Source organism: Manacus vitellinus, unplaced genomic scaffold (assembly GCF_001715985.3).
Source record: "Manacus vitellinus isolate BGI_N305 unplaced genomic scaffold, ASM171598v3 scaffold_53_pilon, whole genome shotgun sequence".
NCBI classification, from domain to species: Eukaryota; Metazoa; Chordata; class Aves; order Passeriformes; family Pipridae; genus Manacus; species Manacus vitellinus.
In genome coordinates, this window is record NW_021940637.1 from 1,342,375 (window position 1) to 1,361,129 (window position 18,755).

The following is an 18,755-nucleotide window of genomic DNA, read 5'->3' on the forward strand; positions in this document are numbered from 1 at the left end:
TGTCTTAATCCTATGCCTTATACCCAGTGACACTGATAACAAATGGATGAAACTAGTTCTGTCCAGTGCCTCTAGTGATTCTGAGATAATTATTTCTTTCTGCAGCTTTCCAATTATAATTTGTAAGACAGTATCTTCCACATTTCCTTACCAATTCCAGGCAAATGACAAACAGTGCTAATCTATATTGCATTTTTTAGTTTGTTGCACAGGAACACAACAGTACATTATTTTGTTGTTTTTTTTTCTTAAAACACACCATGCTACATTTATTTACAGTCAAATTACTGTTAAAACTCTTGCTAATTCCACTGACAACATAAAAATAACTTCGAAGTTCTGTATGTGGTGAAAGACTGGTTATACATACCTCTGAAAAGAAAACAGAGAGGATGACTAGGCTGATCCAGTGAATTACTCCTGCAAACTGTGAAGCACTTGAAACTGCAATTAACACAATACAATGAAGGGTCATTATAGTAGCAAAGTGCAACTCAGGTTTAATATAATTAGAACTTCCACAACTTACACATGGTAAAGTTTGCTTTCTTAAATTTTGTAATGGAAGTACCAGAAGGAGGATGGGATGCAATGGGACATGGAACTCCAGCCCTGCCAGCTGCTCATCCTAATTCAGGCAGCTCGTTGGTAGCTGCAGCAGCTCTTCACTGGAGTATTTACAGGTAACTCTGCTGGTAAGCAAGGACACACTCAGGCCTTGGCTGCTCTGTCACCTGTCCATGCTCTCACCCCATGCGCTGCTTTAGCTCGGAATGTGTGACTAAATCCTGTACACCTAAAAATCCAGAGTTAGGATTCAGTAAGGAAACAGAATGCTCCACTATTGCCACATTACTCCTTGTATTCAGTCTTTGACAATTCAGCTCAGATGATCAGTATTTGTCTGGAACAGGTGCTTAAAAACTAGTGCTCAGAATGGGCTCCAAATACATTTCACGCTGACAGAAAAGCACAGAAAGCTGACAGGGTCCCGTATCTGAACTGCTGGCAACTCCTACTCCCAAGTCTGGAAGAAGGGAATGAAGAGAAAACATCCTCTCCTTACTTCAGGGTATTTGTGAGTCTGCCATCTCCACAGCAGACAGACCAACCCAGCCTGTGTGGTTTGCAGTGCCAAAGAATGGCTGTGTGACAGCCGAGGGTAAGGCAGTCGATGGCTGTGTGTGCAGAGGTGCAAGGCTGTGGGTCGTGTCCCAAGAACACACAGGGGACACGCTAAATAAAGCATTTGATTTTTAAATCAAAATCGATTAAAATGGGAAGCAGAGGAGAGGGATGTAGGAGGAAATTAGGATAGAAATAAAACTGTGAGTATGGGCTGCCACTGGAACTCTCACTGCTGAGGTTCTTCTGGGGCTTGATGAGAGAATGTTTGCTCTGATGCAGCACAGGAACTACCTGATGAAACAAATGGGCAAAATATAATATATTTCACTTTCCCAAGGCAGTGGAAACCGTTTGGATGCTGTTTTTCCAGCAGTGTCGATTGACCTACAAGGCTCCAGCTGCCCCCCGGTGGAAAAAAAAAGATACAGCAACCAGAATTTGGGGAGAAAACCCATTTCTGATGCCACACTAACTGAGCACTAGCTGCGCTGTACGCCCTGCCAGACAGGGGGCAATTAAATTGCCAGTAAAACAGTAAACCCGAAAAAGCCTTCCAAACAAGCAGCTTTTGCACAGGAATTGAATCAGCAGCCCATACACGGAATCTGGATATTTGCCTCTTCCAAAACACTCCCTTTAAAAAATGCTGTGAAAAGCTACAAAACCAGAAGGGGCTTCTACAAGAGGTGCTCATTCCTGCCCTGTGGTGGTTTGGGTACATCACTGGGATTCAGTTTGAGGCAAATCACCTATGCTATTCAGCTTTTACTTTAATCTGGAACCCAGTTTCACATTTGCTGAACTTCTAACTTTTTTTTCCCCCTAAAAGCTAAAAGCCAAAAAGTTTTGCTTTGCTTCACATTTTTCTTGTCTGGTGCTATAGGGAAGAAGTGAATGCAAATCCAGGCGTTTTTTAGTCATGAAGAAGGATAAAGAATAAATCAATATAAAATGCAGAGTACAGCCAAACTCAGTTCACCTCCTCCCCCTTTCCCTCACTTTCACATCTCCTCAAAACATATATCCAGAGGTGAGGGATGAAGGATACACCCTGACAAACCCTAAGTGACCACCACAGAAGCTTGTACTACCAGCACCTGCTTTCAGTGGCTGTTCCTCAGGGTGGTTTCCTGGCAGACACCCACTGCAGGGAGTCGGGAGCCCTGAAGCCCCTCTTTCTGAGGGGGAGAAAGGTGAGGTGCTGCTGCACCAGCCCCTGTGTTTCCTTTGGCAGCTCTGCAGGCACTCAGCCAGGAACCAGATCCAGCAGCCAAACTGACAGGAGTGGAGCTTCTCAGTTTCAGGGCCTTCAGGGAGGCCTGTTACAGATCCACCTGCTGCAGCTCATTGCAGGAGGAGGGCACTATAAGATCATTTCCTGAGTTGCTTTCCCCTTCTGAGGTGTTAGGGTTGGAAACTGCCACAATCCTCTTTTTTTTTTTTTAAATGAAGTGCAAGTGAGTTAATATACATCTATTTCTGCATTTGCAGAACATCACTGTTGAGATGTTATTTTGTTAATGCTTGTGAGCAGCTTTGAAGACAGAACTTAAAAAGCAGATTGTAGGACAGAGACTCATCATAAATAAGACCTATTATGTGTCCCCTGCTTTCTGAGGTTTCTAATTCTGGTATGAATATGCTTTGTGATAAAATACCCTACAAGGTCTCTGTACTTTTCATGTGTGTGACCCCCAGTTTGCAAATGTGGTGTCCATCTCTGCAACCGGCAGCTTTGTGCACTGTGCAACCAAAGATTGCACTGAAACCATGGAGGAAAATGATGCTCTAAAAATGTCACAGCTAAAGAAAACACCAGGGTTTCTTTTGTTGCATTTTTTTTTTTAATAAAGGGAGGCTTCCTAAGGAATTACAGTCTATAATGTGGATTAGCAGTTGTCATTACAAACAAAATCGGCAGTGATGTGCTGTGACATACCCTAATGTACTGGTTGATTTTATATAGAACAAGGAATCCTTTAAAACTGTAATTACATTTTTGAAAAACATAATTATGGGCTAATGGCTTTTCAAAACCTTAATGTAAGCGACACATATAGCACAACTGCAATACTTATAACATCAGCCCCACCAAGACAGCCTTTATCTGATTTAAAACAAGATAGAAGGTATTGAAACAAGGCAAAGACAAAAGGCCTGATGGGAAGATTCATTAGTTAAAATGTAAAGTAGCAACACAAGTGGAATGGGTCCTTCCTCAGGTGCTGAGAAAATCCACACAGGCAGGGGCCACCTCTGAACAAGGAAGTCACCTGGCCCAGCCAAACACCTACAGCTCATGCACACGGTGTAAGCTGCAGAGCTTTTAAGAGTGTCACATGCACCAGACACACAGAGGAGGAATGAGTCCTAAAATAAAGCCTTCTTCAGAAAATGCTTCAGAAAGTAAACAGTAAGAAAACAGGTGCTTCCAGAGGAGAGTGTCCAAAACTGTCAAAACTCTATGAGAAATGAACAAAAACAATTTTTAAACTCTCTGGCTCTACAGGGAGTGATAATTCCTACATCGACAGAAAGATGTGACATCTCAATAAATATTGTTGAAAGCCTCTTCCTCATTCATTTCTTAAGGACTTACACCCATAATTAGCATTCCTGACTTTTTTGAAAGCAGCAGACTTGTCCAAATGCTGGGCTTCCTCATCCAAAATGGGAAGTGACCAGAGACTACAGAAAATAACAACTGGAACGGAGTGGCCATGTCAGAACAGCGTGTGCAGCATGGACAGACAGGTGTAAATGGTGAGCAACAGTGGGGGGTGACAGCTCAGCCATTTATTCATCTCACAGAGTGTATGAAATGGCTGCAATTATCAACAAAGTCCCCTAAAATAATCTTAATACAATTGCAATACCTAAGTCTTTGCTCCACTACAATTGGTTGACAAATCACAACAGTAAAAGGACTTTGACAGAATAAAAATTTGGTTTGTTCAGTTTAAAGTTGCCATGGAAAAAGACACCAGGCCACGACTCTTTTGTGCTATGTGTTCTTGCATTTAAGGGATTGTCTGAACCCCAACTGCCATTTCAGCACATTTGAGATTGTATGGAGATGGGAGAGGCTGCTCCTCAACACTTAGCAGAGGCAAAAGTGTAGCTGATATTTGTGTTCATGTCAACTTTGTATCATAAAAGAAAAAAGGGGAAAAAAAAAGAAGAAAAAACGGGTGGAATGGAGGAAAAGAGCAGAAGGGGAAAAAAGAAGATGAATTAGGAAGCAAAACAGAAGCATTAAAATTTCCACTGTGGAACCTGTGCAGAGTGAATTCAGATAAAGCGAGACTCCATTTAAGCTATTATTTGACTCACAGTGCATCAGCAAAGTAGAATGAAAATCTGTATCATTTCAGTGCATTACAAGCTAGAAAACTGTAATTTCAATTCCTATCCACCTCAGCAGAAGTAAATTAATAATAGAAGTAGCACCAAAACGCCTGGTATGTTCATCACTTCTGTCTACCCACATGTGATAAGCATCAGAGATTAATGAGGCACAGGTTTTTTTTCTGTGCATATGTAGCATGTCTGTAAAAGACAGACCTTTTCAAGTACTAATGACAGCACATGTGAACCTCTGCATGTACACTCTGCTTGTAGCCTTTGAAAATTTGTCCTATACTGAATTTGTTAGTTGACCTGAATTTGGTCAGCAAAATAAGGAAGAGACTGACTTCACTGTACCAGGGTTCCACAAAAACACATTTCTTACCTAACCTAGTAATAATTTAAATGGTAGGAAAAAAAATCCCCACCATCCTCCCCCCTTCAAAAACCTCCCAGTAAGTTAAGCCTTTATTTTATCAAAATTAAAAAAAAAAAAGAAAGAGAAAAAAAAAGAAAAAGAAAAAAAAATCCTCCTACTCACACTGGAGAAGCTTTATATCTATTAGGAGTTCCAGAGTCAGAAGAATCACCACCAATACTACACAGGCTACCAGGAAACTGTTGAGACTTGCACTGAGCAAAAATACCTGCCACACAGCTGCTCGTCTCCCACAGCACGGTTTTAGCCAGTTAGATCTAAAGAAATAAAATTAGGGGAAAAACAAGAAAAGAAAAGAAAAGAAGAAGAAGTGAAAAAGGAAAAGAGCTAAAGAGCAGTGAACTCAAAATTACAAGTTCTGCTGTTATGGATACACTCAGCAATAATGCACAAAGACTTTGCAAAATTCACTTTCACTGGTTTCCTGACCAAGAAAAACACATAAAAAACCCCTTTCCCCTGGGGATTTTGTGTGTCCCCCCAGCTGTGCAGTGCACTGGTGTTCAAGTGCCTTCAGTGCATGGAGTGATGCAGCCCTAATTATCACACACACACTTCTACTTTCTTCCTGTCTGCCCCTTTTCCACGTGCTCTCACTTTGACAGACACGCTGCATTCCCTTCTCTGGGAGCACCAAGGCACAGCAGGGCTCTGCTATTCATAAGTCAATGATGCTTTTTTTTAAGAATTTCTCTGCTGTTGAATTTTATGGTCGTTCCCCTTTATCCCTGCTCTGCTATGAGACGGATCTGACAAGGGCTGCCAAATTTGGTTTGCAACAATCAGTCCACGACCTCGTGGAAAGGAGCAATAGGAATCTGGAAAACACCAAAGAATGATTCCATAGCTACACCTGCAGTAGCAAAGGCACACACCTGGCTAAGTGTCAAACCTCTGACCAAGGCTCTCTCACTTGCCTATCTCTCTAACTCTCACCACTCTGCTCGTGGATCAGGCCAAAAATTACTTTCCTGGAGTTTGGGGTAACACAGTTTTGGGGACAACATGCACCAGGGACTGCTCCCAAACCTAGTTTAGATGACATCACCTTGTTTTAGAGGAAAAATAAGGTTTAGGCAGGATGCAGTTAGGAGGAGGCTCCGAGGACCAGAATTCTGGACAGAGGTTGATGGATCTGCAAAGGTTGCACTAATGCAGATACAAAATTACAAGGGGGCTGCTAAAAAATAATTTTTTTTTTCTTTTGAGAGTATTGGTAATGACAATACCAGTAGCATGGACTTCAGAAGCATAAAGCACATCCTGATACTTTTTTCCTCCTAAACCACCCCCACACCCCTCCAGTTTCACTTTGATACATATAATTTCTCATCAGAGTGCTCTCAGTGTTCCTGTCCTGGCTCACCTCAGGAAGTTCTGGTGGGGTATTGCCTGACACTTCAGATTTTCCAAGCACTGTAAATACACTTTAGGTAATGAAAAGCTGACATGATTTATTGACTAGGCTTAAAAAGCTGCAAGCACACAAGTGTGGTGCAGTAACCCCACCGAACTAAAATGACAATACACAGAAACCATTGGTACAGAAGAAGATATGATGGTACTGATCATTTCCAAATAAACAGCTCTAGACTCAATAACTCCTGTTATAATCAAACACTTGGAAAAACATCACAAAATGTTCTCTGACGTACCCACACTCAGAGATGGGGGAGAAAGTGATGCCAAGCAGTGCTCAGAGACTTGACACTTTCAAGCAGCTTCTCAGAATTAAGCACATCAACACTTGCCTCAGACTGCCTGATTACCTGACTGTGAGAGACCTCCTCAACTGACTCTTAAAACTTCAGAGAAGATTTGACAAGTGTTACTATCAGGAACTTGCCCTTAGGTTAAACTTGGATATGCTTCAAGCCTGAATACAGAATGCACTACGTTTTAAACAGGTAGTTTTAAAACATAAGGCAAATTAAAAAAGGCATTGGGATAGGGCCTTTTTTCCAATTTGATCTTTTAATGGATTTTATTTTACATCACCTCAAAATAGGTCAACTTGTTTTTAATGCAACTACGATTTTGGGCTTGGGTTTTTTTTTTAGATTTTCTAAAACAACGAGGGGGCATGGCCCTGTTTAAACAGAACAAACTTTAGTTTGATTCTCCACTTACATTTATCTTCCCTATTCCAACAGTCCCGTTATCCAGCATTTTAATGTTGCAGGGCAGCTTTTCCTATTCTCAGAATGATCAGTAGAGGGCCCAAGTACAATCCTTTAAAAGCTCTACAGAGTCAAGATTTTCAAATATACAAACTGTACCAGTAAAAATAAACCAAAAGTTTATTATATAAACAATTACATATAGCCATGATAATCATTACTCAAGCTATTAATTACTTACAGAATCCTAAAGCACACAGAGTTATTCTCTCTGTTCAGTGTTATCATTCAGTATCAATAACATTTGATTCTAAAAAGCTCCTGAATGAAACTGTGAGCTTACAACTGCAAAAAGCAATCAGCTTAAGAGGTCAGTGGCAGCTCATCTGCATGTTTACACCCATATTTCACTCTAAAAAGGGCCCTGTGTGGTTTTTTTCCTGGGTGCTGCTTAGCTACTTCTTACTCCTGCTACTTCTCTTCCCTGCTACTTCTACACTCCTGTACAGTCCAGTCCTGATCTTGTCTTGTTGTTTGTTTTTTTTTATTTTTACTTCTTACCTCTTGTAAAGGATGGACATAAATAACAAAAGGAACTATAATCCAACTAGAAATATATTTTAGATAAACCTGATGACCTGCTAACCACACTGACTCCTAATACCCAAATCTCCTCATCTCTTCAACCCTGTAACCTGTTTAGTAGAGTAGCACTAATTTCTCCCTTCTGAGGTGGAAGGGCTCATCCATTCAACAGATGAAAAATCCAGTTTTGGAGAAAAACCAGATCCCTACTAGAATTAGTGTGGGTTTAAACTTACCTTCCAAATTCTGGCCATTTCACCTGTGACCCTGCAAAGCTGCACTTAAATTTAAAGCTCAGATTAGAAATGTAGCTACACAGACTTTCCAAAAAAAACCACCAAAACCCCCAGAACTTACAGACCTCTTCATAAATATATGACATTACACACTAGTCACAGACAAGGAAAAAATCTTTTTCCCTCACTTCAGACAGAAATGAGGAAAAAAAAATTTCCCCCATCCTCAAAAAAACCAAACCAAAACATAAAAACCACACCATCAAAAAACCTCAAACCAATAAAATAGTCCTCAATTTTGTTCAGAGAACAAGCCCACATTCTCCTGGTGTCCTGACTGTGTTTGCTTGAATCCACAGACAAGTATGACTTAGGAGAACTTTCCTGTGTGAAAGTTCAAACATGTTCATCAGGTACCTCAGCTACTTCATCTCTAAAACAGGAATATTATTGACCTTTCTTGCAATTAATGGATGAATTAAATAAATGCACTAGCACAGGAATTTTGTGGTTGATGGTGACACAGGGCTGTAAAGTTTTGTTCTGAGACATTAAAATATATTTAGTGGAATTTTACCAGGGGTAATTCTTTTTAAAGATACTTTCACACATGGCTTTGTGCAAAACCAATCTGTCATCATCACTGCTAGTCTTATTAATAAACAGCTTGGAAAAAAAAGAACATAAGGCAAAACTGGGAAAGGTTGAACATATTTATTTGGTAAGGAATCACTACAATTTCTTCAAGCTGTTAACAGCTGTCATTGTTTCTATTTTCTGTTCTTGTAAAGAAATACCCCCAAATCTGCATTATACCTTACCCTGTCTTTTTGTTTTTCTTTTGGCTAAACAGCAAGTGTTTGCATCTCACAAGATGGCTAGGATCAGACAACAGAAGGATGGAGGAGATCCAAATCCCTATCTGAAGAGTAGAAAGGCCATGGTCAGGAAGTGACAGGAACACAGAAAGGCTAAATAACAATACAAAATCTGGCTGAGAAGCACAGACAGCAGAACCTCACAGCAGGCAAGAGGAGCTGGAGGCCTTGAGCAACTCACTCCAAGGAACAGACAGAGCTCTGCACCCCTTTCCCAGACTTCTCCTACAAGCTTGGTTTAACTACTGAGAACACCCTCATCTTTTTTTCCCTAAAACTTTTACTATTCCAAACCCCACAACGCTTCTTGTAAGACTGCAGCGAAACTGCAGCTAAAAGGGCAGGAAAGATTGCCCCAGTTTTCTCCCTAAACTCACCCATGGCCAGTTTACACACACTTGTTCTTGTGCCAACATTATTCTTTAGCTTGATTAGTTCTCTTCCCTTGCTGGCATTTTGTCTGTGATGCATTTCCACACAGTAATGGCAGCCACTCATGTAATTCAATTAAAGCCCACGCTTTTTGTAGAACAGACACTCAGTCTCAGTAACTATCCTGGTGGCCTCTTCTGCATGTGAATACAGACTACTGGAGCAGTGCATAATATTTTGGAATAGGTTTAATTAATTACATGAATGCTTCCCAGCTCTATTTGAAGCACTTTATGCTTTCTAGGATCATTTGTGCCTTCTTTATAGGTGTGTAACACACCATTTGCCCACAGATAACCTGTGATTACCTGGCCTATTACTTCTCTCACTTGAAAATTGCTTATTAGGTTTTTCCTTTTTATGCTAAAATCTTTAGTGAAGTATCCACATCAGGCTGAAAAACTACCTTTAAGAAACATAAGAACAGCTGTACTAAGCCAGAACAAAGGCTTGGCATCCTGTCTCCAACAGTGGCCATGAGCAGATGTCTCAAGATGAGTAAGAACATAGCAAACATATAAATACTTCCCCTTAACATTCTCACAGCATCCAACTATTTTCAATTTGGTGACTTCCTGAGATAGATGTGTTTTCTCAGACTGTACTTAGCAACCTTCAATGAATTTCTCTTCCACAAACTTGTCCAACCTCCCCTTAGGGAGATGAGTTATTAGCAGCCACACAGCCTTTAGAAAGTAGCTCCAGGCACCTACTGCCCCCTGTGCAAAGAGCAACCTCTTTTTGCTTCTTTGGAACCCGGCCTTAATCTATTAATGTACCCTAGAGACTGTGCTGGGAGAGGGGAGTGTGGGTGTCTAACCTTATTTTAACCTCTCTGTGTCACAGACTTTGTAATGTCAATCAAATCTCACATCAACCTTCTCTTCTCCAGACTGAAGAGTCCTAGTTTACATAGTCATCTCCAGTGAGATGTTGTATCACACCTTTGATCACTGTTTGCCTTTGATTCTTTTCCAGTTCTTTTATATCTACCTATCCTTTTTGACAGGGACCAGAACTACACTCATGTTCAAGATGTGGGCAAAACCTGGATATCTACAGAGGCACAACAACGGCCTCTCTTTTATTCTCTGCTCCTTTTCCTTAGCAATGCTAAGATCTGATTTGCTTTCATAGTGCTGCTCAGTATTTAGCTGATTTTTTTTACAGTTTTGCCTTCCAGACAAATATTCATCTTTTCCACATTTCCCCCTTGTCCCATTGCTTATCCACATTTCCATTTTTGCACCAAGTCATATCTTCTCCAACTCAGACAACTAATTCCAGTATCAAGCCAGACAAATTAGATCCATTTCATTCCCAGTCTCCAAGGAAGCACTTTGCTAACAGTGGTCTGTGGGCTACAATTATTACACTTCTACCCACAAAAAGTATGTGGGAAAAGTAAGTTTGCTGGAAAAATACAGCAAGATCTCCAAAGCAAAAAAGTCTGAAAATCACTGAGCTAGAAAATTAATTCTTTGTCTTACTTCTAGCAGTGCTCCCTCTACCAAGTGATAAGATGTTGGAGGGATCCACTCAAAGGATTTAGGTACAAGGATAAACACAGTAATGAGCTATTCTGGAAAACAAAACTTACAAAGATAAACACTTAAAAGGCTTAAAAATTCTAAATCACCGAACGTCCCCATAACATAGCCCAAAATTTCATGTAGTCTCTAGTGAAGGGCTGGGCACCTCACAGGTTCTGTGGTGCTGAATGCTCATTTTCTGCTGCAGTGCAGGTCTCAGTTTTGGACCACAGCACTGAGAGCAGCAGTGATATAGTACTGCCCAAAGAACAAATCAGCACTACAGTCTCATTTCACTGTATCCTGATGTTAGGATTTTGCACCATCTTTCTGGATTCAGACTATGACTGGCAGCTAAAAATAAATTACAAGTCACTTTTGTAAATACAAGGAGCTCGCTCGCTATGTGAAATACTTCTGCCCTCCAAAACCTTTGCAATTTATCTTGAGCTTAAACCTCATTATTCACCATGTATCAACATCATGCATTCCAGGATCTGCACGAGGTGCACAGAACTTTTGAGAAAAGGGACTATTTCTTATTATGCTGCCAGATAAAGACCAGAAAAGCAGAAAGCAAGAGAAATGTAAGAACTCGATCAAGTTCTTTTAGTTAAAGCAACAAGATCAAATATCTGAAAGATAAATACAAAGACCAAAATAAGTGCATCTACTCGGTGCAATTACAGAAGACAGTGAAGGGACAGACATCTTTTTCTCCCAGGATGAGTGAATTTATTCACCAGCAAAGTCTTGCAACCAATTTAAAAAGAAGAGCTCACGACTCTTCCCTGTGTTAATTCTGCACCTCTGTAAATCTCCGTTCAGTTTTGGTTTCCCTTCCTTTCTCTCTCTCTCCCTGCAGTTTTCTTTTTTTCAGATATTCCTACTGTTTAATGCACTTTCTAGCTGATACCAAACAAATCTGAGGCTATGAACAGATGATTATTAAATTCCAACTGTTTACAGCTAATGTCAAATGAGTCACATTAACTGCGTGAAATCCCAAACTTTACCTCTTTTTATGTAAAACACAGTATTTTGAAAGCACCATCATGTTTCAAACTTCTTTAATATATAAAAAACTCAAGAGCTGCAATTTAAAGCAAATAGAACAAATAATTTAAAGTTGGTGTATATCTCTCCCCCCTCGATTCACAACCCCCAGGAAACACAGATCTTCATCAAGAGAGGCTCACTGTCTATCTGTATGGTCACACAACATTAAAATGCAGCCTGTTGTGCAACTATCTGTGAATTCCTTCCTAAATGATTGTGATAGATACCTCCTAACTGGAACTTCAGGAAAATACAGGAAGGAGAAGGTTTTCCTATCCCTGCACATGTCCCATTTTCTGCAGGTTGTCAATTTTCCGGTTATTCTCCAGCACTTTTATTGGTCATTGATGCAAAAAGCAGAAGAGAGAAAATAGTTTTTGGAAAACAGAATACTTGACTGGAAAAAAAGAAATCAAGAGTGGCACTTAAAGCTCATGTTAACATTTAAAAGTCTGGGTGATTAGTCTCCTTAAAGAAATGTTTGCATACTCTTTTCATGCAAACTGAGTCCAGTGCAGACATAACCTCCCCAGTACATTCACAGACACAAAGCAAACTGGCAACTCTGCTGCTGCAAGTTGTGCTTTTGTACCTGAGCATCACCCAATTTGCTACAGATATGTTAGAGGTGTGCACCAGGTGTGCTCCTTGGCATTCAAGGCACATTTTCAGGATGAGTTCAATTCTCATGTGTGTGTCTCAGCCATCTCTGCAATGTCTGAGCAGTGCACAGCAGTGATCTCTAAGGATGAGTCCAACCAGGGAACTGCAGGGCAGATCAGTGGGGCCATTAACTGAGGAACATCACACTCATATTGGTTCTTGTTTCTTCCAACAGTAAGAAGATATAGTAGCTTCTTCCCACAGTAAGGAAGAGATTACCTTTATAAAGAGACTGCTACAGTCACATAAAACTCCAAATGTTTTAGTCACATACTGTTGGCATTTTCCAGAAAACCTCCTTTTTCTGAAGAGTAAAGGCACATCAGTCTAGGAAGCAAGGCAGATGCAGGAATCCCTCCTATCCTACTCAGGGAAGCCTCACACACCTTATTCCTCATCAGTGCAAGGCAATGGCAATGCCAGCCCACCCAAGTGACCTGTAATGAGTATTTGTAATGCAGATTCTGTCCAACTTAACCAACTTCCATCATGCAAATCTTTGTACTTTCCCTAAGTGAGAAGTCTACAGAGGGAGAAGAATAGATGCTCAGCCCACATTAGAAGACAACACATTTTGTGATGTGTTTGAGGGTTTCTGGGAGTGCAGAAAGGTTTTTCTTGCCTGATTACCCTTTCACCACTTCCAGGTGTATTTCAGGGCCAGGCTTAATGCACCATCTAATCTGCAGTGCTTTCTTTTTTGCTTAGCACAGGAATCAGTACTGTCATCCAAACTTCTGACAAAACAGCTCAAACTGTCCACAAAATTCCTTCAACAGACAGGAACTGACTGCCCTGAGAATTTGATGTAAAAAAGGAAAGATCCATCAAACTACACAAAATAAGATCTTTATTCCAGTATTAAAGCCATAGGAATGTCAGCTTACACACTGTCTGTCTGACAAGTTAAAGACAGACCACAATTTTCTTTTTTTTAATTTTTCCTTTCGTTTTTTCATTTCTTGTGGGGGGGTAGCTAATCTGATGCCATCTGAGAGTTTCCAAGCACACAAAGAGGGCTGAGCTATTCCTGAGCTATCCACCTATTCCTGATTGCCCATTAATACTGGCTTTATTAAGAGAAACATTCTCTCAGATGAAACAAGAAGCTCCCCTCGTTAGCAACCAGGTTAAATTTGTGCTTGGACCCTGAACACCTTCTGGCCTTAAAGAAGGAAGATTAGAGGAAAACCTTAGGATGCACCATTAAATCAGAAGACTCCTTTCTTGCCCTCTCATTCTTCTCTAGTCTGATGTCCCTCTTGCTGCTCCATGCATGGAAATGGAACCTTACTGGTGACTGTCCACTGATCTGACCCTCCCCATCTCCTTCTCAGTCAGGTTGAAGCCAGTCACATCTAACAAGGCCATGGGAAAGAAATCACACCCCATTCATAAAACCAGACATATTCCCCACCAAGCCAGAAGGTGGCACGGGGACAGTATTTCAAGTCTGCTGCTGGGCTTCTGGAGCTCAGCTCTGCTCCTAAATTTCTCAGGGCATCAGTTGTCAGGAGAGCTTCTGAAAGGAAGAGGCCACCACCCCCACACGGGAGATGCAGTCCCAGGACTCAGCCAAAATGCACTGAGATGTACAAACTAAAGCTCTGAATTTTCTTCAGAGAATGCAATCTACAGCTGGGAGGTCTGGATGGCCTCTGCTTACTTCCATGCAGCCTGACAAAGCCACAAAAGAAGTCTGTGTGAAGGAAGGGATCTCTGCTGAGGAAAAGAATGACAGGCCTATTTCCATGCTTAAGACTGCAAAGCTGCTCAAATGGTTACAATGAGAGATCTGTGCCCTTTGGCATAGTGAAAAATTGAGTTGCAGATCATAAAAATCTATAAAAATGCATACTTGAACTAAACTGGTATTGACTCAGCACCAAAATAGCCTGAGGGTTACACCTGCATACTCAAATTAATTTTCAAGTGCCTCTTTTGCTATGCAGGGTATTTTATGTTACAGTTGTACCGTGCTTATATAACCTACTCAAAATGTATTTCCCCTTGTTTGGAGTAACAACTTTCTGGAGATGTCTCATAAAGTCCAATTTGGAAAGAAATTAAAAGCAAGAGCCTTCCCCACACATTGCTTCCTGACTTCCACACAGAATACCTGCTGGGCTGAGATCAAGCAGGTCTCTGTTGATTACAGAGCACAGGTTAAAACTCATTGAGTTGTTAATAAATGGAGGCTTATATAAAGTCCTTTAATGTCTTCATCAGCAAGTATTCTACATGGCTTACTGGGAAGTGCTTTTGTATGGATCCCACTGGCAGTGGAGCAGACATGTTCAGTGTGACACACGGTGGAACAGCAATCACAGAACCAGCAGGGCTGGGCACCTGTGCTCACCTCACCTCTGTCCCAAGGGAGGATGTTAAACTATAGTGTTATCATTCCTGACAAATACACCTTCCTGACTACAGTACCTCAGTTCCCCTCCTTCCCCCACACACCAGCCATTTACCCCAGCCCTTCCCTGCCCTCACTATTCTCTGCTGCAATACCAGCTTCTTACTTCTTGTCCCAAACACCACAGAGATCAATAACAGGCTGTTCCCTTCCTCACTGAAGTCTCTTAGAAGCTCCCCTCAAAGTCTCTTCTTCATGTTATTTCAATCAGTACTCCATGGCAGGTTTTCTGAGCCTCTAATCATTCTCACTGCCTTCCTCTGGATTCTCTCCAGTTGACCCAAATCTTTCACAAAGGATTTAGTACAGCAGTCCACCTACAGCCACTTCAAGCCTGAACCAGGCATAAGGATGACTTCTAATGTCCTGTAGGACAACAATGCTACATAATCTGACACTGGGTTATATTTGAGCAAATGCTATGAACTGGTTAAGATCTTTTATTTCAATAAAACTGGAATCATTGTTCTATGAAAACAGGAGCAGTATGTATGTACTATATACATTATCAAAGGCAACATTCACACATGATCAAACTACACAATTCAAATTACTGGGTGAAAAGTACACTATCTGTCCAGGAATCAGCAGTACTGTGCCATTACCTCTGTCAGGAGATGCACAACTACATACAAGAATCTCAGCAGCCAACTCTCTGTCATCCTGAAACCCTCCTGAAACTCCTTTGCAAAGAACTTTCACCAGGCCATTCTGCTTTTCTGATGGGCTATAGATCTTTTGTCCAGTTTTTCCTGGGACAAGGCTTCCAAACTGTGGTCAAACAGCAGAATTATAAAGAGCCCCAAACCAGCCCAGTTTAGCTGTATTAGAAAAGGTCACTTCCATTCTGTGACAATGGTTTTAAAAAGAGTTTGAGGACAACTGGCTGCACTTCTCCAGCTTAAGGTGTCCTATTTTACAGGTCCTGAAATCACTATAATCTAAAACCATAAACCAAAATTCTGTCCTTTGTACTTACCCCTCTCTTTGGTACTCCTCATCCAAATTTGACAAAAGCTGGGACCCAGCCACAGACAGATCAAGTGCAGCTAAAGGCAGATCTCGATAAGCAAAGTTAACAAGCTGTACAGGAGCAATGCTTTTGGTCTCTTCTTCTACTTGTTGTGAAATTATCTCAACTTCTGAAACACCACCTTCAATTGTAGGCCTGAAAACATAATAAACACACATACACACATAAAAGATATAAATATATAAATAAGCAAACAAGCAAAAAGTAAGTTAGAGACAAGAACTTCATGGAATCATAAAGAGCCAGCAACTTAAAAGGCCTCTGCAAGGTCATTGAGGGAGGTGTTGTCATTGAGGAGACCAAATCTCTCCAAACTTGTCTTTCGTAGATCTCACTGTGATCAACAGAAACCTCACAAAGGAGAACAGCATTTCACCCTGCTGAATCTGCTTCAAAGGCACTAAATATAAATGGATGTGCTATAAACAAACAAACACAGAAAAAATGCATGAACCCAAAAGCAAAATATTCATGCAAAACAGAAAGAAGACGTGAAACTGTGCCAACTAAAAGCTCACTGCTTTGTAAGTTCCATCAGTGAGCAACAAATAGCTAAGCTTATTAATCATTGTATACAAATCAACTGTTAATTAATGGTGCAGTTTGACCCCTCTTCCACTGTGGATCTGAATATTGATTCAAATAGTTCTGATGGATGGCAGCTTTGTTCCATTTAACTAGAAAAGATCATTGTGGTATCACAAAATAGTTCTGAAAGGAGAATAATGATTCAGAAGAATTATGGACTCCTCCATAAAGATTACCTAAACTGTCCTTATGCACAGCTACTTAATCTGATGGTGTATTCTTACACCAGCCCACTAACACTAATGGAATCTCCATGCAGTTAAAACCAGTGTGACAATGTGCATGTCTTTCACATTTATAACAAGATACTCCTGCTCTAGAAACTTAGGGAGTGTATTATCGAGTGCATGTGAGGGATGACTCCACTGTAGGACAGTCTGCATGGCCAGGGTGATCCTCTGCAGCACCAGCCAAAGTTCTAGCTCTGTTTGATCCACAGCAGGTGCAAGCACAAACTCCTTCAGCTTTCTTCCAGGGGGGCCTGTTAAACTTCTGAAAAAATCTCAGGCTACTGTCAAAGGTTTGCAACACCAGGTGAGAAGATACTCCTTTTCCACGGGGATATAGGTAAAAAGTTCTTAGCACCCAACTTCACTCTGATATTTGACTGCAAAAATTGCACTGGTGATTTTGTTTTAAAGAAGCTTATTAAAATCTTCCAGCAATTTAAGCAACCTGATTAACAGTTCCTTTTTTTTTCCCCAGAAGTAATGAGTTTAGAAGAGTACTTAACTGTTATATTTTGTATAAGGATATAATCTATGGAGGTGAGTGAGGGAACCAAAATTCTGTGTGAAGGTTTCTATTGGTCAGAGCCTCACATTAGACTAACCCTTTCAGATGGAGGACATTATTCCTAAATTAAATGGAGCTAGCTGCTGCCAGCATTACATAAGAAAGTAACTTAAAAAAAAACCAGAAAATGCTGTTATATCTCCAGTATTTGGCAGGGAAAGGTTGTAGCTGTGTCATACTATGGCAGTGAGCAGAGGTAAAAGGAAGTACTATTTGAACAACCTAAAGGCCTTTATTTTATTCATGTGTAACTAATAACGGAAAGTAATGAGATTCTTTGATTTCCAAACGAACTGTATTCTTCTGTAAACAATCTGAAATCAGAAACCCAGAGGTAGGAACTAATTTTAGCAAGAATTTTCTTTGATTTTCACCTTTAGTGCCATCCTGTGGACATTTACCTTTATAGGACCAAGCGGGTTCAGTTTTACATGAAAGAGCACACAATGATCCCATTTCCAGTATTATAAAGGAAAAAGGAGAGGGGTTGGTGCTGCCTTCCCTCTCCCAACAGTACTTAGCTTCTGTATTCTTAGACAGACTAAATCACAGACATAATCTGATTTGACTGAAAACAAAACCAAAAAAAACAGACTAGTGCTGGCAGACAGGCTTGGGACAGGTTTGGTGGCAGGGAAAAAAAAAAGGACAAACAGACCTGAAAATAATATAACATACCAGTTTTCAGCCACTGCTGTTAGTAATACATCAGACATGCTTACAGCATTCATGTTTTTTCTGCTAATTCACACTCTTTAGACAACTTCAGAACCTTTTTGATGTCACAACATCGTTCTCCTACAGGCAGCAACCTGTTCCCTTTCATTCAAAATCAATTATAATTATATCAGATGCTACTTACTGAGGATTGGTCATGTTGGAGGATGCAACCAAACCAGCAGTAGTTCCAATATTTAACTAATTCCAGCTGCTCTGCATACAAGTTCTAGCCTTGCAAGATTAGGTCTCTGTGAGAAGCAAAACAAAGTTATACAAAACACAGTTGAAAGAAATCCAAAGGGCTACACTGACCTCTGTTGTGAATTTGAAAGTTTGTCTAATAATTTTAATTCCCCCGTGATTGTTTTTTGAAGTATTTTTATTCCAGGTTAATTCTTCCATATTATTGAGGCTGTAAAGTTACAGTGCATTTACTCATACACACAGACATGTATATACTTCCATAAGAACACAAGTCTTGTTTTAAACCACTGCATTGTTGAGAAAGATAATCAAGGTCAGAGGGAGAAGTGGATTTTCAAAGCAAGCTCATGGCTTCAGGAGAGCAAATTCTACTTGAAGCCAAGTGATTTTTTACAATTTAATATACATTAAAGAGATGAGCATTAGCTTTGTCAATGAAGGTCAGGGATTTGTTCTCCATTTCCCAGTTCGAACTGTGTTCCTGACTCCACTCGCTGCTTTAGAAAGTCTCTTTCAAGAATTAATTCATGTTGTCAAACATTCTAGATGGGCTGTTACCAGGAGAGTATTTTGATC

The 18,755-nt window shown here is 40.5% G+C and overlaps 1 protein-coding gene across 1 annotated transcript in view; it reads right to left on the reverse strand.

The window, feature by feature from the left end:
* Positions 1-18,755, reverse strand: part of TMEM266 (transmembrane protein 266) — a 66,389-nt gene that overhangs the window by 45,718 nt on the left and 1,916 nt on the right. Inside the window, exons 3-6 of the mRNA XM_029963157.1 lie at positions 18,118-18,223; positions 15,819-16,007; positions 5,018-5,172; positions 358-444 (exon numbers count right to left, since the gene is read on the reverse strand). Of these exons, the coding sequence (XP_029819017.1) occupies positions 358-444; positions 5,018-5,172; positions 15,819-16,007; positions 18,118-18,131 (445 nt within the window). The 5' untranslated portion in view covers positions 18,132-18,223. The remainder of the gene's footprint in view (positions 1-357; positions 445-5,017; positions 5,173-15,818; positions 16,008-18,117; positions 18,224-18,755) is intronic.